The following is a 24552-nucleotide window of genomic DNA, read 5'->3' as shown; positions in this document are numbered from 1 at the left end:
GTCCCTGGGGTCGACGGGAATCCTCTGCCCAACGCTATGAGGGCGCCTGTCATCTCGATGTCGAGGCGCATATGACCCACTCCTCGGGGGAGGGGTTGGCACTCGACGTCGATCATCACGATCGGATCGGTGATCATACTTCTCATTCCTTCTGTACTGATCATGCCGGTCGCCACGTCCCTCACGCCTCGGGGGCGACCGCGGGCTGTGAGCCGACTGGACTGTATCTGTTGCAACGGATCGACTGTGGATCCTATTCCGCGACTGGGAAACAGCGGAATGCTAGTTTCCCGCCGCCCGGAGCAACGCTCTGATCTGTAACAAGCCCCTGCCAGCCTCCGACTAGGAGGGCTGAATCGATTCTGCTATACGGGCCGCGGCGGCCAAATTCTGAACTGGGGTTCGGTATACCTGCGTCGGCGGGAAGAGCTGACGTCGACTAGACTCGGGAGCCCGCTGACGCGCTTGCTCATCGAGTGCTCGCTGGAGATTCTCCAGTCGAGTGCGCTCGGCCAAATTAGCCAAGCACGCGTCCTCCAAGGCCCGGGCCTCGGGGGACTCCCCGACAATAGGGGTGCGGAGGGCGTCCGTGTTCCGGCGGCGAAGCTCCTCTCGCTGTGATTACGTGAGAGGTTCGGGGAGATACTCATCGTGGGGATGCGACGGGTCGCCCCCACCCGCGCCTCCATCAGCGCGAGGGAAACTGGGAGGACCGTGCGTTCCATCGACCGCCAGGATCTCAGCCGCAGGGTCGCTGCTGTCGCACTCGGATGCGGTCTCCGCGGAGCCAGTCGACAGGTCGAACAGGCCGCAGAGGGATTCGTCGGGCTCGATTGCCGCGACTTGCGGGGCGGCCGACTGGCGAGCCACGGCGTGCCTCACCCACCTCTGAAGTCTCGACCGACCGGAGCGCTTGCGCCGGTGGGAGACAGAGCGGGGAGACGATACGGGGGCCGACCGATACTGGGTCGACGGCTGCCGCAGGAGGACGCCACGAACGCATGCGCGGAAATGCGTCGCACCGCGGACGGGGAGCGCGTCGACGTCGAGTGGCGCCTCCTGAAGCCAGGCGGAGTCGTCGGCGATGAACGTGAGCGCGCCGAGGCGGATCTCGCGGCCCTCCACCAAAACTCCGCACGAAACCATGATCAAAGGGATTGGAAAAAACGCAACTTCTCCAATCAGGCGCTAAGATTCCTGCCCCACAGTGGGCGCCAACTGTCGTGGTTCTAACTCTGACAGTGATGTAGGGGGGTATGTATGGAGAGGCTAGATCTCAGCTATTGGGAAGTTGTAAACACACCAAGATGTACGAGTTCAGGCCCTTCGCGGAGGAAGTAACAGCCCTACATCTCGGTGCCCGGAGGCGGTCGACTGGATTACTGGCGTGTGAATAACAGGGGTGCGAACCCTTCATACTGAGGAGAGGGGTAGCTTATATAGAGTTCGCCGGCCCCCTCCTGCCCTCAGTAATGCAGGGTTTAAGGTACATTTTAAGGTTGGGCGTTACTGGTAACGCCCCTAATAAAGTGCTATAATGACCATAAAGACTACTTAACAGCTGACCGTTTGCCTGCGGAGTGACTACAGGTCTCCTGGCGGTCGAGTGGTTGGCTTCATGGTCGAGTGATAGCTTTCTGGTCGAGTGTCTTGAATTCGTCGAGTGGGATACCTTCAAGTCGATTGAAAGGTGACTTCTCCTAGGGATGTCCTAGGGTAGGGCTCCTTGGACAGGTCCGTGCCCCTACCCTAGGTACATGGCTTCATCACTACTTTCCAATAAGGGAGCAGGTACAGTTACCTCATCAAGTTCTACTTTCCTCCCACTCACTTCTTTCGAGAGAAACTCCTTCTCTAGAAAGGATCCAAATTTAGCAACAAAATTCTCGCCTTCAGATCTGTGATAGAAGGTGTACCCAATAGTCTCCTTAGGGTATCCTATGAAGACACATTTCTCCGTTATGGGTTCGAGCTTATCTGGTTGAAGTTTCTTCACATAAGCATCGCAGCCCCAAACTTTAAGAAACGACAACTTTGGTTTCTTGCCAAACCATAGTTCATAAGGCGTCGTCTCAACGGATTTTGATGGTGCCCTATTTAACGTGAATGCGGCCGTCTCTAAAGCATAACCCCAAAAAGTTAGCGGTGAATTAGTAAGAGACATCATAGATCGTACCTTATCTAGTAAAGTATGATTACAACGTTCGGACACACCATTACGTTGTGGTGTTCCGGGTGGTGTGAGTTGCGAAACTATTCCGCATTGTTTCAAATGTAAACCAAACTCGTAACTCAAATATTCTCCTCCCGATCAGATCGTAGAAACTTTATTTTCTTGTTACGATGATTTTCCACTTCACTCTGAAATTCTTTGAACTTTTCAAATGTTTCAGACTTATGTTTCATTAAGTAGATATACCCATATCTGCTCAAATCATCTGTGAAGGTGAGAAAATAACGATACCCGCCGCGAGCCTCAATATTCATTGGTCCACATACATCAGTATGTATGATTTCCAACAAATCTGTTGCTCACTCCATAGTTCCTGAGAACGGCGTTTTAGTCATCTTGCCCATAAGGCACGGTTCGCAAATACCAAGTGATTCATAATCAAGTGATTCCAGAAGTCTATCAGTATGGAGTTTCTTCATGCGTTTTACACCAATATGACCCAAACGGCAGTGCCACAAATAAGTTGCACTATCATTATCAACTCTGCATCTTTTGGCTTCAACATTATGAATATGTGTATCACCACAATCGAGATTCAATAGAAATAAACCACTCTTCAAGGTTGCAAGACCATAAAAGATATTACTCATATAAATAGAACAACCATTATTCTCTGATTTAAATGAATAACCGTCTTGCATCAAACAAGATCCAGATATAATGTTCATGCTTAACGCTGGCATCAAATAACAGTTATTTAGGTCTAAAACTATTCCCGAAGGTAGATGTAGAGGTAGCGTGCCGACCGCGATCACATCGACTTTGGAACCATTTCCCACGCGCATCGTCACCTCATCCTTAGCCAATCTTCGCTTAATCCGTAGTCCCTGTTTCGAGTTGCAAATATTAGCAACAGAACCAGTATCAAATACCCAGGTGCTACTGTGAGCATTAGTAAGGTACACATCAATAACATGTATATCACATATACCTTTGTTCACCTTGCCATCCTTCTTATCCGCCAAATACTTGGGGCGGTTCCGCTTCCAGTGACCAGTCTTCTTGCAGTAGAAGCACTCAGTCTTAGGCTTAGGTCCAGATTTGGGTTTCTTCTCTTGAGCAGCAACTTGTTTGCCGTTCTTCTTAAAGTTCCCCTTCTTCTTCCCTTTACCATTTTTCTTGAAACTGGTGGTTTTGTTGACCATCAACACTTGATGCTCCTTTTTGATTTCTACCTTCGCAGCTTTTAGCATTGCGAAGAGCTCGAGAATAGACTTGTTCATCCCTTGCATATTATAGTTCATCACGAAGCTCTTGTGGCTTGGTGGCAGTGATTGAAGAATTCTGTCAATGACACTATCATCATGAAGATTAACTCCCAGTTGAATCAAGTGATTATTATACCCAGACATTTTGAGTATATGTTCACTGACAGAACTATTCTCTTCCATCTTGCAGCTATGGAACTTATTGGAGACTTCATATCTCTCAATCCAGGCATTTGCTTGAAATATTAACTTCAACTCCTGGAACATCTCATATGCTCCATGACGTTCAAAATGTCGTTGAAGTCCCGGTTCTAAGCCATAAAGCATGGCACACTGAACTATCGAGTAGTCATCAGCTTTGCTCTGCCAGACGTTCTTAACGTCGTCAGTTGCATCTGCAGCAGGCCTGGCACCCAGCGGTGCTTCCAGGACGTAATTCTTCTGTGCAGCAATGAGGATAATCCTCAAGTTACGGATCCAGTCCATGTAATTGCTACCATCATCTTTCAACTTATCTTTCTCAAGGAACGCATTAAAATTCAACGGAACAACAGCACGAGCCATCTATCTACAACAAACATAGACAAGAAAAATACTATCAGGTACTAAGTTCATGATAAATTTAAGTTCAATTAATCATATTACTAAGAACTCCCACTTAGATAGACATCCCTCTAATCATCTAAGTGATCACGTGATCCAAATCAACTAAACCATGTCCGATCATCACATGAGATGGAGTAGTTTTCAATGGTGAACATCACTATGTTGATCATATCTACTATATGATTCACGCTCGACCTTTCGGTCTCAGTGTTCCGAGGCCATATCTGTATATGCTAGGCTCGTCAAGTTTAACCTGAGTATTCCGGATGTGCAACTGTTTTGCACCCGTTGTATTTGAACATAGAGCCTATCACACCCGATCATCACATGGTGTCTCAGCACGAAGAACTTTTGCAACGGTGCATACTCAGGGAGAACACTTATACCTTGAAATTTAGTGAGAGATCATCTTATAATGCTACTGTCAATCAAAGCAAAATAAGATGCATAAAGGATAAACATCACATGCAATCAATATAAGTGATATGATATGGCCATCGTCATCTTGTGCTTGTGATCTCCATCTCCGAAACACCGTCATGATCACCATCGTCACCGGTGCGACACCTTGATCTCCATCATAGCATCGTTGTCGTTTCGCCACCTATTGATTCTACGACTATCGCTACCGCTTAGTGATAAAGTAAAGCAATTACAGGGCGATTGCATTGCATACAATAAAGCGACAACCATATGGCTCCTGCCAGTTGCCGATAACTCGGTTACAAAACATGATCATCTCATACAATAAAATATAGAATCACGTCTTGACCATATCACATCACAACATGCCCTGCAAAAACAAGTTAGACGTCCTCTACTTTGTTGTTGCAAGTTTTACGTGGCTGCTACGGGCAGAGAAAGAACCGTTCTCACCTACGCATCAAAGACCACAACGATAGTTCGTCAAGTTAGTGCTGTTTTAACCTTCTCAAAGACCGGGCGTAGCCACACTCGGTTCAACTAAAGTTGGAGAAACTTACACCTGCCAGCCACCTATGTGCAAAGCACGTCGGTAGAACCAGTCTCGCGTAAGTGTAAACGTAATGTCGGTCCGGGCCGCTTCATCCAACAATGCCGCCGAACCAAAGTATGACATGCTGGTAAGCAGTATGACTTGTATCGCCCACAACTCACTTGTGTTCTACTCGTGCATATAACATCTACGCATGCATCAAACCAGGCTCGGATGCCACTGTTGGGGAACGTAGTAATTTCATAAAATTTCCTACGCACACGCAAGATCATGGTGATGCATAGCAACGAGAGGGGAGAGTGTTGTCCACATACCCTCGTAGACCGAAAGCGGAAGTGTTAGCACAACGCGGTTGATGTAGTCGTACGTCTTCACGATCTGACCGATCAAGTTCCGAACGCACGGCACCTCCGAGTTCAGCACACGTTCAGCTCGATGACGTCCCTCGAACTCCGATCCAGCCGAGCTTTGAGGGAGAGTTCCGTCAGCACGACGGCGTGGTGACAATAATGATGTTCTACCGACGCAGGGCTTCGCCTAAGCACCACTATGATATTATCGAGGTGGAATATGGTGGAGGGGGGCACCGCACACGGCTAATAGATCTCAAGGATCAATTGTTGTGTCTAGAGGTGCCCCCCATGCCCCCGTATATAAAGGACCAAGGGGGGGGCGTCCAGGAGGAGGCGCGCCAGGGAGGAGTCCTACTCCCACCAGGAGTAGGACTCCCTCCTTTCCTTGTCCAAGTAGGAGAGGGGGAAGGAAGGGAAGAGAGGAGAGGAAGGAAAGGGGGGCGCCGGTCCCCTCCTTGTCCTATTCGAACTAGAGGGGGAGGGGGCACGCGGCCTGCCCTGGCCGCCCCTCCTCTGCTCCACTTTGGGCCCATGAGGCCCATTAACCCCCCCGGGGTTCCGGTAACCCCCCGGTACTCCGGTATACATCTGATAACCCTCGGAACCATTCCGGTGTCCGAATATAGTCGTCCAATATATCAATCTTTATGTCTTGACCATTTCGAGACTCCTCGTCATGTCCGTGATCACATCCGGGACTCCGAACTATCTTCGGTACATCAAAACATATAAACTCATAATATAACCATCATCTAACTTTAAGCGTGCGGACCCTACGGGTTCGAGAACTATGTAGACATGACCGAGACACGTCTCCGGTCAATAACCAATAGCAGAACATGGATGCTCATATTGTCTCCCACATATTCTACAAAGATTTTTATCGGTCAAACCGCATAACAACATATGTTGTTCCCTTTGTCATCGGTATGTTACTTGCCCGAGATTCGATCGTCGGTATCTCAATACCTAGTTCAATCTCGTTACCGGCAAGTCTCTTTACTCATTACGTAATGCATCATCCCGTAACTAACTCATTAGCTACATTGCTTGCAAGGCTTATAGTGATGTGCATTACCGAGAGGGCCCAGAGATACCTCTCCGACAATCAGAGTGACAAATCCTAATCTCGAAATACGCCAACTCAACATGTACCTTCGGAGACACCTGTAGAGCTCCTTTATAATCACCCAGTTACGTTGTGACGTTTAGTAGCACACAAAGTGTTCCTGCGCTAAACTGGAGTTGCATAATCTCATAGTTGTAGGAACATGTATAAGTCATGAAGAAAGCAATAGCAACATACTAAACGATAAAGTGCTAAGCTAACAGAATGGGTCAAGTCAATCACATCATTCTCCTAATGATGTGATCCCGTTAATCAAATGACAACTCATGTATATGGTTTAGGAAACACAACCATCTTTGATTAACGAGCTAGTCAAGTAGAGGCATACTGGTGACACTATGTTTGTCCATGTATTCACACATGTATTATGTTTCCGGTTAATACAATTTTAGCATGAATAATAAAATTTTATCATGATATAAGGAAATAAAAAATAACTTTATTATTGCCTATAGGGCATATTTCCTTCAGAGGCTTCTTCTCAATGGACTGAGTTGAAACATGTTGCGGATAATTTTACCTTGCCTAGAGATAAGGATAGGGCAAGGTGGAAGCTAAATCAGAAAGGTGATTTCAGAGTTAAAAACTTGTTTTGCACCTCAAATCCGGGTTACTTATGAATACAATATCATTTTGAACTTAAAGATATGAATGACGATTAAGATCTTTCTGTGGGCGATGTTAAAGTGTAGAATCCTGACTGAGATAATTTGGTGCAGAGAGGATGGGATGGTAATGAGTAGTGCCACTTATGTTGCAATAAAGATACAATGGATCACCTCTTTCTTTGGATGTAACATGACTAGATTAACTTAGCAGATTGTTGCTTATGCTCTTGACTTAAATAGATGCCCCGAACACACATCTGCTATGGTTGGTGATTGGATACAATATTTTCCTAGATCCCAACATATACCCGTGCTCTGTGGAGGACCAACATTTTGTTGAACTATCTAGAAAACTAGAAACAAAGCTTGCTTTGATAATAAAAATCCCTGTTGATCTTGTAGAGGAAATATATAGTAAATGTCATAGCATTAGCTACAAGGGTATGTTGCGGAAAATCCATGAGTAAAGAAGCATTGATGCTAGTGTGGAGACGATCAAACAGTCGGTGCAAGAGGCTTTCGCAAGAGGTGATGGCTAGATGACGAGGAGAAGAATTGTAGGATGATTTGCTAGATCAAGATGCTTGTTTGATAATATTATGTACTCAATTTGGGTGAAAAATTTTGAGGCCCCACCTTCGTGTCGTGCTTATGTTGCTAGGGCATTTCCAAATACTTTTCAGCTTATTTATTATGAGCTAGGATAGAGGAACTAGCCTTTTAGATTGGCTGATGCTGGTGATGTGCTGCAGATGGCAGCTTCTACTTTCTCTTCTTTCCTGTTTCAGTGTGTAAGGACCATGTTATGCTAGGGGTTTCTCTAATAGAAATCAATGAGGGAAGGCTCATAGGTTCATATTTAAAATACTAATTAAATCGGTTCGAACAACCAGTTAGGTAGTTTCGACAAAACTACTAATTATGTACCTTTAGCATGGCTTGTATATACTGTCGTAGAGCCACACAAGGAAAAAAACCAAAGATTCATTTGGAAGTCTATTTCGTTTCTTTTCCTAATAATAAAAGATGGAGGCTTTCATAGTTCTCCATACGTCATGTATTTATCACCGTTGATTTTATGGTAACCAATAAATATTGACGGTTGAGATTTGAAAGATGGATGGATCTGTTCCGATAAAAAAGCGATTGATCTTTCCTCAGGCACGACCTATCGATGGATGGATCCGTTCCCTCAAGAAAAAAAATCAATGTGAGTGATCTGTTCCTGCAAAAGACGCACGTCGATGGATCGGTCCGTTCCTGCAAAAGAAAAAGGAAATTTGATAATGTTTCTGAGGCGCACATGTTGTACACAACTTGAAAAACACCCTTGCTATGTTGCTACCAAAACAGACACGTCCAGCCCATATCGTATATGGTATACCACTATCAAAAGAGAGAGGAGGTAGAAACCATGGTGGGGACCAAGCCTCACGAGGAGGAGGAAAACGTGCGACTGTCGTCGACTGGGCGAGGGGTGCACTAGACTGGATCTCGGTGCTCACGTCCCCTCCCCGCATCGCCCTGTTGCTTCGCCGCCTTACTGCCGCGCATCGGCACCAGCCCGACACCTCTTTCATGGCTCGGAATCTTCTGCCCTCTAGGCTTTTCTTATTCAATCTGATCGTCTCTCCTTTGACCTATTTTGTTGTACGTGCAACTCGCGCTAGACCCGAGAGAGGCAAGGAAGGAGAGGTCGGTGACAAGAAGGACAGAGCGTAGGGGTTGGGGTGGATGAAGATGTCAGAGACGGTGGAGACGCCGTACTCGACGAGGCCGCCCCGTTGAATTTGATGGCCCTATGATGGCTGATAAACAGGGAGATGGTTTGCTCATGTATAAGAAACCGATGCATCATCGAGTGCCAACCATCGAGGATGACTCTGAGTACTAGCATCCTGTCTGTCCATACTAACTCGCCTGTCATGATCAGTGCCGCCTCCCTGTTCTCCACAGTCTCCGCTGCCACCACAGACCGTAAGAGCTGCCTACATCGCGACCATCAAGGTGTTTGCCCATTCTACAGTGCTGGTGGCGAGTGTGCGAGCGTGTTGCCTCCTGAACCAGATTTTCAAGGTGAGGTCTTACTATCAGCGTCATGAATATTTATTGCTCTCGATGCACATGTCCATGCAGTGCTTAACAAAAATCTGAGGATACACGCAATTGCAGGTTAGATAGAGCACAACAGCACACCGACGTTATCTTTTTGTGCGACTTTCTCAGTTTGTCTCATGATAGTTGGATGATGGGTTTGGAGGATCTAAGCATCTAGATGGAAGATAAAGAACAACCTTCTCGAACTCACATACTCCAGTGTTGTTCTCCTAAAGACTTTGCTATTCTGGCATCTGGATGGGGGATAAAGAACAAGATTCATCATTAGTGCATGAAAGGCCTTGCCTGGTTGGGGCTGAACGGGGTCAGCTGTAGTGTATCACTGTATGCCACTTGACCGGTCATTGTACAACATAAATAATTCAAGTTTTTCGCAGATTCCTTGCCTGGTCGGGGCCGAACGAGATCTGCTGTAGTGTATCAGTGTAAGCAATTCTTGTGTGTGTTTTCTTGCACTTTTTGGTCATGATTCTACAATTCTCCTTACGGACTTGCTTATGGTATTCTTGATTTACTAGATCCAATGGTAAGCTATTCTCAGTTTTTATTAAGGCTTGGTCATGAATTGATGGAATGCTACAAAATAGGCTGAAGGTATTTGTAGTCTATCCTTTTACACTCTCCATCCTTCCAGGCATTTTGGTTTTACAATTCGATTTGCTCATGTGCATGATACTGCAATGCATACGTTTATTTGTTAAAGTAGTCCATGTTGTCTCTGTAAAGTGAGTTTTGTGCGTAAGCACACCGCATGAGAGGTCCTAGATAAACCACTTGATATTATAAGTGATTAGTTTATAGGAATTTCTAGGCAATGAAGAAGCTAAGAAGGTTGCTGACAAGGTGTTCCATTGATCTGACCTTTAAGCTTTGCTTTCTTACTTGGCAGTCTCTATTATCTATTGTGTGTTTAAGCAAAATGTTTAAATCCTTGGACACAATTAACAATGGGATAATTAGTCTTGAAAAAGTAAGGGTATGTTTACGCTTATTATGATTGGGAACGGCATTTTAACAGGTGTAATCCCGTTGCAACGCACATGCATATGTGCTAGTATTTTTTTAAGTTTGTTACATTTCAAGAATAAAAATAAAATAGCAGAATGAGTCCTTACTTTTCAATTTGTAAATTTAAATGAGAAGATGGAGCTAATCCGGATCGGATCTCATTTCAGTTGATATGCCAACTTAATAAAACACTGTGCCAATAATAAAAAAACCACAGTAAGCTCAAACGAAAAGTACATCACATGCATGGTATACTTGTGTGGTTATTACTTTCTTTCCCACGCCTAGGATGAAAATCCTGACTCCTTTGATGGCTAGAATTAACCTTTATTTTATAGTGGCTACATACGGGTAACATAAATTTACTTAGAAGATTTTGTTCCGTTACATGCATGATTTTGGAACTAACCATAATTTCTCCTTCAGGCGCACAGTGAGTCCAAACACCTCTGTCATATCAATGTCTTTCCTCTCAACCCCTATTGGCAGTTCCCAGTCGAAATGGTACATCAAGTTTGCCAACATAAGCTCAACAGTCATGATTCCAAGGTTTATACCAGGGCATATCCTGCGTCCTGCCCCGAACGGCAAGAGTTTAAAATTACTCCCTACAAAGTTGACATGCACATCACGGCCTTCCTCTGTAAATCTTTCAGGTATGAATTCTTCACTTTCCTCCCATGAGCTAGAGTCTCTACCAATGGCCCATACATTGACAAAGACATGCGTCCCAGCAGGAATCATGTACCCATCGATGCTGCAGTCAGCCATGGCAAGGTGTGGAGCAAGTAAAGGTGCAACAGGATGAAATCGGAATGACTCCTTTAGGACTGCTCTTAGGTATGTCATACTGCTAATGTCGGCTTCATCAACAATTTCCTGTCCCTGGGGTACGATACTCCTTACCTCGTCTTGTAGCTTCCCAATCAGGCGGGGCCTCCTCATGAGCTCAGCCATTGTGAATTCGAGGGTGTTAGATGATGTGTCAGTTAAACCGAAAAATACATCCTGTGGATATCAATTAATTAGTACACTATAATAATTTTTATTTGTAATAATCTGGAAGGTATTATATTTACTTACGGTTAGGAGAGCTTTCATCTGCTCTCTTGTGAGACCATACTCGAGCTGAACAGACAAGAGAATATCGACGAAATTACTACCCTGGTTATCTAACACTGACTTGTCCTTGTTCTCATGATAATCGATCACCTTGTCCAGCAGATCGGCCCATCTATGCCTTAGTCTCTCAGCCTTTGCACGGACTGTCCTTTTAAGCAGTCCTACCCTAGACAATGTTGGGAAGTACTCCTCCACCTTGAACCCTCCTAGCAGCAGTGACGTATCATTGGTGAGGTCTTGGAACAACTTGCTCTGTCCTTCTTTTAGGAAGAATTCTCCGGACACGATGTGACATGCCATGTCATATGTGAATGTCTTGAGCAGCTCACTCATGTCCACCACACCAACGACTGCGGCGGCCTCATGAATCTTGGCCATCACCATGCTCACCTATGATGGCATGCACAATTGTTAGCAGAGGGCACAATGAAAGTGAATTTTATTTATTTTGTTTCTGACATGGTAAGTTTCTGAAAATGCTAAGAAGATTACCAACAAGGCTTGACAGTAGGAAATCATTGAATAAAAAGGGACGTCCTATCTGATGGTAACTGACATATTAACTAGAAAAAATCAAGCTCCCAATTTTTTTTAGAAATGTGGAATATCCTAACTAGTGGATGTTGTTTATTCATCAGTTAACTGGAGACCGTCTAAGCCCTGACCTCTCTTTTCTTGATTGTTGCTGGTGTTGAGTAGTATGAGCGTTTCCACGTTCCTATGTCTGATGGATTTTCAAGCCATGACCTTTCCTCTCGCAATTGCTAGGACCTCAGTGTGCCAATTGGATTGAGTTGGTTTCGAGACGAGAGTAGTTTTCCAGCTCCCGGGTACCTAGGCACCCTCTATGAACATTAAAATCAAAACAAATAGGAAAAAATCTAAAACTTTGCAGAATCAAAGATGGTCAAACTTTGTAGGCGCTTGCCAGTTTTCATACCAAAAAACCATTCGAGGAGCTCTACACACGAAAAAGATCTCAGTGCTTGAAGTTTTGAGCATTTTTAGCACTGAAATCTGAAACTCGTTCATACACCTTTCTCTACATAATATTTTGGCATGAAAACTTGCAAGAACCTACAAAGTTTGATCATCTTTGATGTTACAAAGTTTCAGATTTTTCTTTTTTGATTTTACTATTGGTAGACGGTGCCTAGGCACCGGGAGCTGTCACACCTTTCTATTTCGAGATTTCTTAATGAAGCACAAGCTATATTATTTACCCTCATGATCTATGGATAGCTTTTCTTTCAAATTAAGTTAAATATTAATTAAATATGATGATATATTTTTGTCCGACGGACCTGCACTACGCCGCCTTGTGGATAGACAGACCAGCCCATTTTCTAATTTTCTTCTGGTCAACTCGCCATCTAATTTTGATTTTTAACAATCCACAATTTTCTTCATCATCTTAAATATTAAGTTTTTTTGGTTTGGAAAGGATGAAGTTTATGCATTTTTCAATTTTATGTCTTCATAATGTTTTTCACGCCGAGATATTAAAAATAATTCTATCAAATGTGGTGTGGCGAAAACTAGAAAGTCATTGAAAGTTACCTCCTCCATGACGGCGCTGCGGAAAGACTGCACCTTTCTAACGCTCAGCATGTGGTTGGTGAGGAGCTTCCTTGCCTGCCGCCAGCCTTGGCCATATGGCGCAAAGCCGATGTTGGACGAGCCGTACATGAGGATGTCCGTGACCATGGAGTGTGGCCGTGATGCCAAGACATGGTCGTGCGTGCGCAGCACGGCCTCTGCGGCACGCGGCGACGATACGACGAGCGTTGGCACGGCGCCGAGACGGAGGAGCATCACGTCAGGGCCATACTTCCTGGCGAGGCTGCGGAGCGAGACGTGCGGGAGCGAGCCGAGGAGGTGCAGGTGGCCGATGATGGGCAGCGCCGGTGGTGATGGCGGGAGTCTGCCTGCAAGCTGTTGCCTTTTTCCTGTCTTCCAAGTGAACCAGTAATAAAACACAAACAAGAGGAAGAGCGGGAAGAGGAATAGAAACCATCCCGTCGGAGGCGTCTCTAGCATGACGAGATCTGCCATGGGAAGTTAATGTCTAGCACAGCACTTTCAGAAGCTATGCGGCGCAATTGTTCTTCTGAACCAGCTTAGTTTTATCATCGCAAACTCGATCAGTTGCTTATAAGCTAGCCAGGCAGAGTACTTGAAACGACAACCGCTGTGGGGTGCACTGAACTTGGAGCAATTAGTTAGGCGACAACGTAGCTTTCATTCTTAAAAACATACTGTACAAGGTAGTCTTTGGGTCTTGGTTACATGTTTTATGAACTTTCTGTGACCGCTCAAAAAAGAAAAAGTGGAAAATATAAGGGACCGGTTAGGGACAAGTTGGCTGAAAAAATAATTTGGGCACGTCCACTTTTCTCAGTGCAGCAAAATCAAAATCGACTTGCAATTATTTGGGCCAGTAAATTTTCTAGAGGAGCACTCGACTCTTTGCAACCACCAAACGGAAGCCTACTAAATACATGGGCATGGTCTGAAACATAACAGAAATTGACCCAATACCTGTTAAGACACAAGGCAAAAATAAAAATAAATGAACAGAAATAAAGGGAACAAAATAGGAAGTTTCCTAAAGAAGAATGAATTAGTGGCGTTGGTATTACCCGTTATGAAGAAAGAAAATAAAAAATAACAAAAATTACACACAATTTACATAGAAATTGCGCATTTTACATTAGCAAAAAATACACACATATAATACAACCGCTGGAGCTCTCGGCGCAATTGTTCTTCTGAACCAGCTTAGTTTATCATCACAAGCTCGATCGGTTGCTTATAAGCTAGTCAAGCAGAGTACTAAAACCAACAACCACTGTGGGGTGCACTGAACTTGGAGCAATTAATAAGGCGACAACGTAGCATTCATTCCTACACACATAGATCAATCAAGGATATAAATAGTTCAAACAATAAAAATTTAAAAAAAATAACAAGAAGTAATTCAATTTAAAAATGCAGTTAATTAAAAGATAAATATTATTCAGAGGATAAAGTTCAAACATAAAACTAATGGTTTCCAGTATAAATACGCGTATGCTTCAGAAAATTACTGAGTAGTTACACGTGCGCTTATTAATGTCGAAGTTGTGGATGCATCTCTAGAAAGTTGACAACATGCTCTGGAACATGTACCTTAGGCCTCTAAATATAAGAGGTATGGCGAGCATCGTCAGCCTCATCCTCGACAATATATTATGCATGATCGTAGAACAAGTCATCACCTCCCACAACGTCTCAAGTTCCCACCTATTTGCAGCTCCACGAACAATAACCCAACGAAGTTGGAGCACTCGAAATGACCCCTCCACATCCTTCCTAGCAGCTCCTTGCATTTATGCCAAGAGAAAACTTTTGCTACCTAGGCTCGGGGATAGTCATCATAAACTGCTGCCAGTAAGGATACATACTATCGGCAAGGTAGTACCCCATGATGTAATCATGGCCATTGACGGTGTAGTTGCACGACAGAGCATCTCGGCCCATCACAAGGTCTCTTAAACATCAGAGATCGCTGAAGCACGTTAATATCATTGTGAGACCCTGGCACAAAGAAAGCATGCCAAATCCAAAAGTCGTTTGATGCCACTGCTTCAAATATGACATGTTTGATGTGACCTTGGTACTAGTAGAGAAATGCCTAAACACATCCTATGCTAGTGGCGCGCCACACACTAGCCACTGGTATTATTCAAAATAAATGTGGTGTGGCCAAAATTGTGGTGTGCTAAAATATGCCCATGCCACTAGTAAGCTAGCCCCAGGGGTGGGACATGGCCCGAGTTACTAGTGGCATGCCAACATATAACAATGGCACTACTGATGTGTTGTTGGTGGTGTGCGAATAGTTTGCATGCCACTGGTATCAGCCAACTCAATTAAAAAAAAACGCCGACAAAATTTACTAGTGGCATGTGGCCTAGAAGCGACGCCACCAGGCCCGACCCAAAACCAAGCCCGACCTAGCCCGCTGTCCTCCTCGTCCTTCATTCTGTCTCGCGTCTCTCACCCGACTCTCTCACTAGTGACAATACATTTTCCCAAAGAATATACACTTCTCTTTTTGCGAGATCAGAGAGAACAAACTTTAGCTATGTGATGTTCACTCTAGAAGGTGGAGGTCAGACTGATCGACAGTAATATAAGAGAAATGGTAATTCGATTCCGATTCTTTGCTCTTCAATCATGCATCACAAGAGCTATGCATGGATGTCAGTTAGCGAGCAATATGCATGTGTAATAACCAGTCAACCAATAGTTTGAGCGTGGGTAAGTCGTCAACATCTCCCGCATGCTCATGAAAGCACAGGACTGAGACTAGCATGAGCCGTTGCCTGCAGCTAGTGCGTGTGTGGAAGAGAATGGATCCGGACACTCATGCATCATGTGCCACCTGCAGGCTGCAGCTAATGCGTGTGTGGATGAGAATGGCTCCGGACAGTGAACGTACGGGTCGACGGACACCCACAGAAAGAAAGGAAACAAAAAAAACAGAGGAAAGCATTGAAAAGCAAGAAAGAAAAAACCGAAGAAAAGAAAAGAAGAAATATGTGTAAAAGACGGTTCTTTTCCTTCTAGTAGGTCGCGTCCTACATATTGTACACGGACTCGATGTTGGCGCAGTGGCTAAGAGTGCTACCAAGCAACGAGGAGATCGCAAAACCGGTCCCTCGCGCGCACCTATTTTTAACTATTTTGTCGAAAATATGCGCTAGTGGGCCAGCCCGATTATCTAGCACTTGATGAGAGAGGTCCTTCTGCCTCGCTGAATGTGAGGTATAGCACTCGTGCAATTTCAGAGTAAAATAAAAAATTCGGATATGACGCTAAAAACCTCGAGGAAGCTTGAAGTGGGCCTTAGAAAAAAAATAAGCTACCTAATGTGGGCCCTCTAGGGAGCAAGGATTGGTGACTAGCGTCCTTCTCTAGCCGAACTGCGCTAAGCCCCTCCGCCCCCCCCCCCCCCCCCTCTATCTCTGTGTGAAATGAGGGCACTAGATAATGGGGCTCAGTGGACTCTTGTTCACAAACACGTCCGGACGTGTGGGCGGACAGTAGCCAATGGAGCCCATATTTCTGCCTGGGCAACGACGTCCTCATTTCCATGCATTCCCATACACATAGATGTAAAAAAAATCAGCAATAAATAATTCAAATTAAAAATGCATAGTTAATTCAGACATAAATACCATTCAGAGGATAACGCTCAAATAGAAAACTAATGGTTTCCTACATGAATCCAGATATGCTTCACAAGATCATCGAGTAGTTACACATGCGGTTATTAATGTCGAAGTTTTTGACGCATCTATAGAAAGATGACGATATGCTCTGGATTTTCTTTTAGGAGGCGAACATGTATAAAATATCAGAGGTATGGCGAGCATCGTCAGCCTCTTCCTTTACATTTATGTTATGCATGATCATACAACAAGCCATCACTGTCCACAGCATCTCAAGATCCCATATATTTGCAGCTCCACGAACAATACCCCAACGAAGTTGGAGCACTCGAAATGCCAACCGCAAGGTCTCTTTAACAACGGAGATCGCTGAAGCATGTTGATATCATTGTGAGACCCTGGCATGCCAAATCCGTAAGTCATGTGGCGTGGCTTCTAGTCCGCATGCCACTAGTACATTTTTTCTCAAAGAGTACACACATTTTTTTGGCGGGATCAAATAAACAAACTTTAGCTATGTGACGCTCACTCTAGAAGGTGGAGGTCAGAATGATCGACAGACGACAGTACTATAAGAGAAAGGGTAATTGGATTCCGATTCTTTGCCCTTAAATCACGGATCACACGAGCTATGCATGTGTAATAACTAGTCAACCAATGGTTTGAGCGTTGGTAACTCGTCAACATCTCCCTCATGCTCTTGGAAGCACAGTACTGAGACTAGCAGGAGCCGTTGCCTGCAGCTAGTGCAGAATGGATCCGGACACTCGTCCATCATGGGATACATACCTGCAGCTAGTGCGTGTGTGGAAGAGAATGGATGCGAAGACTCGTGCATCATGTGCTACCTGCAGCTAGTGCGTTTCTGTAGAGGAGAATGGCTCCGCACAGTGAACGTACGGGTCGACGGATACCCACGGAAACCCGGACAGCCTCAGTGCAAAATTCCAAAGCAAGACCGAACTGGCATCGGTATCAAATTTTGGCATGGCCAAGAGACTGCAGACAGGAGCAGTTGCCTCGGTTGGCTCCCATGAATAACACATTTTAGTGATGATACTTCCAGGAGTTTACTTCTGTCGAGTTCTTAATTTCTCTAACCTCTAAGCTCAGTTCAAAGCTAGGACACTTATTTTGAATCGGAGGAAGTAACATTTAGAGCATTTACAACTGGATACAACAAATCCGACCCTTCAAATGCCCGTGGACGCCGGGCAGTGACCGATGAGACCTCAAATTAGCGTTTCCAGAACCAGATACCTCAATTACGAATCCTCAAATCCATACAATTACATGCACATGAAACCTAAACTTCAGCGGACGTTGTCCGACAGCTGGCTGCGCCCCTTGAAATGTCGGTGCGATCGTCGACGAGGTATAGTAGGACATGGGACATGCACCGGCTCACGGGACTCGAGGCGCCGCCATCTCCCATGCCCTACTCTTCCTTGCCGGAGGTCGTCACCTGCACGTTGCCGATCAAAGTGAGGTCGACGATGGATCCGTCATGGTCAGAGGCCAAGAAATCCACCACGAGGCGGTTGCGGCACCTGGGGTTGTCCGCCATTTGAGGCGAGTATGAGGCGGCCGGCTGTAGATGCTCTTACTTCTGATGTTGAAACTTTCTGATAATAGACGGTTGTGTGCAACAATCGATAGAGGCCGGAAATGAGAAGGATTTCCATAAAACTCTGATGGTTCCTTCTCTGAATGAAGGAAAGACTCCATGTGAGCTAGCTCAGCAAAGGCCTTCTCTGACTATGCCAATCTGGAAGAGCTCCTGTAGATGATCAAGTGAAGAACGTCTCTAACTGAGTATCCAACATTCACTTAATTTGCTCTCCAGAATGCATTGAACATGCATGAGGCGACATGAATGGTATATGTGGCCACGTGGGGCAATGAAAGGAGTCACTAATTGATTAAATAACTAGTACGTCAAGGATCCTGGCTCCCCGGCTGTCCTATAAATACCCGCACAACTAACCAACAAAGATGCACCAAGCAAGAGTGTCTTCAAACACAACTGTTAAAACATCTGTCCATTACCTATCAGTTCCACAAATTGCCTTCTATCCTACTTCATATAACACCCTGCCCAGCTCATGCAATATGGCTCTTGGTACTCTGGTTATCATGGTCACCATGCTGGTGTATTTTCTCTGGAAAAATAAAAGAGTGCTATTGTCCCAGAAGCAACGGGGGCGACGATGCAGGCTGCCCCCGGGGCCTGCGGCACTGCCCATCATTGGCAACATGCATCAGGTGATTCTGAGCAAGCCGGCGGTGTTCCGATGGATCCATGGCCTGCTCAAGGAGATGACACAGACATCATGTGCCTCCGTCTCGGAGCTACCCATGTCATTGTTGTAGCATGTCCACAGATAGCCTCTGAGGTACTACGAAAAAATGATGAAGTTTTTGCCTCCCGTCCCACCACCTTCGCCTCGGGCATATTCAGCTTCGGGTACAAGGGCTCCATCTTCTCACCATATGGAGACCAGTGGAAGAAGATGAGGCGTGTCCTTACTGTTGAGATTCTCGCCTCGTCCATGGAGCGAAAGCTCCACCACCTCCAGAAAGAGGAGTACGACCACCTTGTGAGGTACATTAATAAAACTCATTGCAGCGACATGGCATGTCCAGGCAACATTGTCAACGTCCGTCATGTAACCCAACACTTCGTTGGTAACATGATAAGAAGGCTTGTGTTCGGTAAAAGATACTTTAGTGACCTACCAGCTTCATCCACTAGTGGGCCTGGACATGATGAGGTGGCACATGTTGCCGCTCTCTTCACGGCCCTCAACCATCTCTACAGCTTTTGTGTGTCCGACTACTTCCCTGCCCTCATAGGCCTCGACTTGGATGGCCATGAAAAGGTTTCCAAGGTTGCCATGCAAACAATCAACCGGTTGCATGATCCTATTATAGAGGAGTGGATGCGTGAAAGGTCATCCACTCTTGAGAAAGGGCCCCGAGACTTTTTGGACGTTCTGGTTCATCTTAAAGATGCAGAGGGACAACCAATGCTTTCCCTAGAAGACATTAGAGCACAAACAGCGGTTAGTATGTCATCTTGACCTCAATAAAAAGTTTCTTCATTGTTCTTCGATCCATTTTATCTGTGTATTGACCTTTTCTGTTGCGTTATACTGATTACTTTATTTATTCTCAAATCTATGGATGTACCTAGGAAATGATCTTTGCAGCAGTCGATAACCCATCTAATGCGGTTGAGTGGGCACTCGCTGAGATGATAAACATGCCAGAGATCATGCAGAAAGCAACCGACGAACTCGATGCCGTTGTCGGTAAAGATAGACTGGTGCAGGAGTCTGACATTCCTCAGCTAAACTATCTCAAATCGTGCATCCGGGAGGCCTTCCGCTTACACACATACCATGCTCTTAACGTACCCCATGTCACCATGGCGGACACAACAATTGCTGGCTACACCATCCCCAAGGATAGCCACATACTTTTAAGCCGGCTTGGACTTGGCCGCAATCCCAAGATTTGGACTGAACCACTGGAGTTTCACCCTGAGAGGCATTTGAACACTGGGAATGTACTTGTCACTGATCCAGGCCTACGTTTCATTTCATTTAGCAGTGGGAGGAGGGGTTGTCCTGGGATTTCACTTGGTACCTCTATGACAATGATGTTGTTCGCAAGGATGTTGCAGGGATTCACTTGGACAAAGCCTCCCGACGTTAAGAGTATGAGTCTCCAAGAACGCAATGCGGGCCTTGCACTAGCTGAACCCCTTGTTCTGCAAGCTACACCACGATTGGCTGCACATCTCTATATATGATCCAATTAAATAGATTTAATATGCGTTTTCTCATTTATGTGTCAATAAAATGTATCTGGAACTAGTGTATGTTACATGTTTCTGGCGCTACGTTCAGTTCTCTTTTAATATTATGACACTGCATGTGTGCAGAAACAAAGAAGCAATCGATGGTTGCATCACTAATGTAATGTGTGTACTTATCATTATGTAAAACAAAACCTCTGTATTTTCCATTATGGTGTACCATGAAATAATCCTTGGAATTGCACAAAAGTTTTATGTTTATGTTGTATACATGCCTGGCTGTACAATTGTGTGCCCAGCTTTGACCCCGTCTTACAATTATGTCATTCATGCATCAATATGTTATGTATTGCCAACTTATTGTTCTATGAACTAAGTTTTTTCATATTCTATTAACTAGGGTTTTTTTGTGAGAAATCTTTTCTTCTGAGATATAAAAGCTGTATCATGATGCATTTTAGTAGAAAGAAACTTATACACAATGATTAACGAGCCGGGCAGGTTCGCCATCACCGAAATGGCGAAAAAAGGGAAAATGCTCATCCTAATCAGGCTCAAGGCCCGGTTCATTTCCCTTTGAAACAACCAAAATTCTGAAGAACTAGACTGCGGCAGATTCTGCTTAATATTCAAGTTAAACAGGTTGTCCGAAGAAATGGCTTGGTGCTTGAAAACGATGTGAGAATTCTAATTTTGGAAGTAATTTTCTAGTTTTCATACGTTTAATGAATTGTATTATGCAGGACAGTGTATTGTCAGGCTAGTGGTTATTGTTGATAATGCTACGAGTAAGTTCTTGCTGTTTGGTTTGTACTGTCAGCTTTTCGTTTATTGCTGCAGGTCCTTCATTTCATTAATTTCACTTCATTTCATCAGTGCAACAACAAAGACAGAAAGAAAAATTTATTTCTGAATTACGCGGGCAAAGTTGCTATAGTAATTATACTTTTCGGCATAAACTGCAAACTGGTCTAAATAACAGAATCATCGTTATCCACAGGTGTTTATGGAATAGACTACCTACATGTGGCATAGATCATATCATACATCGTACAATTTGCATCCATGCAATGAATTCCATATCTAGTATTGCAAAAGGAAAAAAAATATAACCATCATCTAACTTTAAGCGTGCGGACCCTACGGGTTCGAGAACTATGTAGACATGACCGAGACACGTCTCCGGTCAATAACCAATAGCAGAACATGGATGCTCATATTGTCTCCCACATATTCTACGAAGATTTTTATCGGTCAAACCGCATAACAACATATGTTGTTCCCTTTGTCATCGGTATGTTACTTGCCCGAGATTCGATCGTCGGTATCTCAATACCTAGTTCAATCTCGTTACCGGCAAGTCTCTTTACTCATTACGTAATGCATCATCCCGTAACTAACTCATTAGCTACATTGCTTGCAAGGCTTATAGTGATGTGCATTACCGAGAGGGCCCAGAGATACCTCTCCGACAATCAGAGTGACAAATCCTAATCTCGAAATACGCCAACTCAACATGTACCTTCAGAGACACCTGTAGAGCTCCTTTATAATCACCCAGTTACGTTGTGACGTTTAGTAGCACACAAAGTGTTCCTGCGCTAAACTGGAGTTGCATAATCTCATAGTTGTAGGAACATGTATAAGTCATGAAGAAAGCAATAGCAACATACTAAACGATCAAGTGCTAAGCTAACAGAATGGGTCAAGTCAATCACATCATTCTCCTAATGATGTGATCCCGTTAATCAAATGACAACTCATGTATATGGTTTAGGAAACACAACCATCTTTGATTAACGAGCTAGTCAAGTAGAGGCATACCGGTGACACTATGTTTGTCCATGTATTCACACATGTATTATGTTTCCGGTTAATACAATTTTAGCATGAATAATAAAATTTTATCATGATATAAGGAAATAAAAAATAACTTTATTATTGCCTATAGGGCATATTTCCTTCAGAGGCTTCTTCTCAATGGACTGAGTTGAAACATGTTGCGGATAATTTTACCTTGCCTAGAGATAAGGATAGGGCAAGGTGGAAGCTAAATCAGAAAGGTGATTTCAGAGTTAAAAACTTGTTTTGCACCTCAAATCCGGGTTACTTATGAATACAATATCATTTTGAACTTAAAGATATGAATGACGATTAAGATCTTTCTGTGGGCGATGTTAAAGTGTAGAATCCTGACTGAGATAATTTGGTGCAGAGAGGATGGGATGGTAATGAGTAGTGCCACTTATGTTGCAATAAAGATACAATGGATCACCTCTTTCTTTGGATGTAACATGACTAGATTAACTTAGCAGATTGATGCTTATGCTCTTGACTTAAATAGATGCCCCGAACACACATCTGCTATGGTTGGTGATTGGATACAATATTTTCCTAGATCCCAACATATACCCGTGCTCTGTGGAGGACCAACATTTTGTTGAACTATCTAGAAAACTAGAAACAAAGCTTGCTTTGATAAAAAAAATCCTTGTTGATCTTGTAGAGGAAATATATAGTAAATGTCATAGCATTAGCTACAAGGGTATGTTGCGGAAAATCCATGAGTAAAGAAGCATTGATGCTAGTGTGGAGACGATCAAACAGTCGGTGCAAGAGGCTTTCGCAAGAGGTGATGGCTAGATGACGAGGAGAAGAATTGTAGGATGATTTGCTAGATCAAGATGCTTGTTTGATAATATTATGTACTCAATTTGGGTGAAAAATTTTGAGGCCCCACCTTCGTGTCGTGCTTATGTTGCTAGGGCATTTCCAAATACTTTTCAGCTTATTTATTATGAGCTAGGATAGAGGAACTAGCCTTTTAGATTGGCTGATGCTGGTGATGTGCTGCAGATGGCAGCTTCTACTTTCTCTTCTTTCCTGTTTCAGTGTGTAAGGACCATGTTATGCTAGGGGTTTCTCTAATAGAAATCAATGAGGGAAGGCTCATAGGTTCATATTTAAAATACTAATTAAATCGGTTCGAACAACCAGTTAGGTAGTTTCGACAAAACTACTAATTATGTACCTTTAGCATGGCTTGTATATACTGTCGTAGAGCCACACAAGGAAAAAAACCAAAGATTCATTTGGAAGTCTATTTCGTTTCTTTTCCTAATAATAAAAGATGGAGGCTTTCATAGTTCTCCATACGTCATGTATTTATCACCGTTGATTTTATGGTAACCAATAAATATTGACGGTTGAGATTTGAAAGATGGATGGATCTGTTCCGATAAAAAAGCGATTGATCTTTCCTCAGGCACGACCTATCGATGGATGGATCCGTTCCCTCAAGAAAAAAAATCAATGTGAGTGATCTGTTCCTGCAAAAGACGCACGTCGATGGATCGGTCCGTTCCTGCAAAAGAAAAAGGAAATTTGATAATGTTTCTGAGGCGCACATGTTGTACACAACTTGAAAAACACCCTTGCTATGTTGCTACCAAAACAGACACGTCCAGCCCATATCGTATATGGTATACCACTATCAAAAGAGAGAGGAGGTAGAAACCATGGTGGGGACCAAGCCTCACGAGGAGGAGGAAAACGTGCGACTGTCGTCGACTGGGCGAGGGGTGCACTAGACTGGATCTCGGTGCTCACGTCCCCTCCCCGCATCGCCCTGTTGCTTCGCCGCCTTACTGCCGCGCATCAGCACCAGCCCGACACCTCTTTCATGGCTCGGAATCTTCTGCCCTCTAGGCTTTTCTTATTCAATCTGATCGTCTCTCCTTTGACCTATTTTGTTGTACGTGCAACTCGCGCTAGACCCGAGAGAGGCAAGGAAGGAGAGGTCGGTGACAAGAAGGACAGAGCGTAGGGGTTGGGGTGGATGAAGATGTCAGAGACGGTGGAGACGCCGTACTCGACGAGGCCGCCCCGTTGAATTTGATGGCCCTATGATGGCTGATAAACAGGGAGATGGTTTGCTCATGTATAAGAAACCGATGCATCATCGAGTGCCAACCATCGAGGATGACTCTGAGTACTAGCATCCTGTCTGTCCATACTAACTCGCCTGTCATGATCAGTGCCGCCTCCCTGTTCTCCACAGTCTCCGCTACCACCACAGACCGTAAGAGCTGCCTACATCACGACCATCAAGGTGTTTGCCCATTCTACAGTGCTGGTGGCGAGTGTGCG

General features: G+C 44.4%; 1 protein-coding gene and 1 pseudogene across 1 annotated transcript; one reads left to right on the top strand and one right to left on the bottom strand.

Moving 5' to 3' along the window:
* Positions 1-10410: 10410 nt before the first annotated feature.
* LOC147982899 (indole-2-monooxygenase-like) lies at positions 10411-13512 on the bottom strand. The gene is made up of 3 exons (XM_087539392.1): positions 12922-13512; positions 11323-11751; positions 10411-11247 (listed from the first exon to the last, which is right to left on the bottom strand). The coding sequence occupies exons 1-3, from the start codon at positions 13414-13416 to the stop codon at positions 10624-10626; spliced, it is 1548 nt and encodes a 515-aa protein (XP_087395518.1). The 5' UTR covers positions 13417-13512; the 3' UTR covers positions 10411-10623.
* A 5106-nt stretch (positions 13513-18618) lies between these two features.
* Positions 18619-20397, top strand: LOC147982898 (tyrosine N-monooxygenase-like; annotated as a pseudogene).
* Positions 20398-24552: the final 4155 nt, after the last annotated feature.

The sequence above is a fragment of the Triticum urartu genome, chromosome 2A, assembly GCF_056163025.1.
Source record: "Triticum urartu cultivar PI428250 chromosome 2A, HENAU_Tu73, whole genome shotgun sequence".
Taxonomy (NCBI): Eukaryota; Viridiplantae; Streptophyta; class Magnoliopsida; order Poales; family Poaceae; genus Triticum; species Triticum urartu.
This window is presented reverse-complemented; position numbering and strand designations above follow the sequence as displayed.

Coding starts and splice junctions, on each gene's coding strand:
- LOC147982899 (XM_087539392.1), bottom strand. CDS start 13,416: ATGGCAGATCTCGTCATGCTAGAGACGCCTCCGACGGGATGGTTTCTA. Junction 11,752..12,921: donor GCAGCGCCGTCATGGAGGAG/GTAACTTTCAAT, acceptor ATGCCATCATAG/GTGAGCATGGTGATGGCCAA. Junction 11,248..11,322: donor AGATGAAAGCTCTCCTAACC/GTAAGTAAATAT, acceptor TGATATCCACAG/GATGTATTTTTCGGTTTAAC.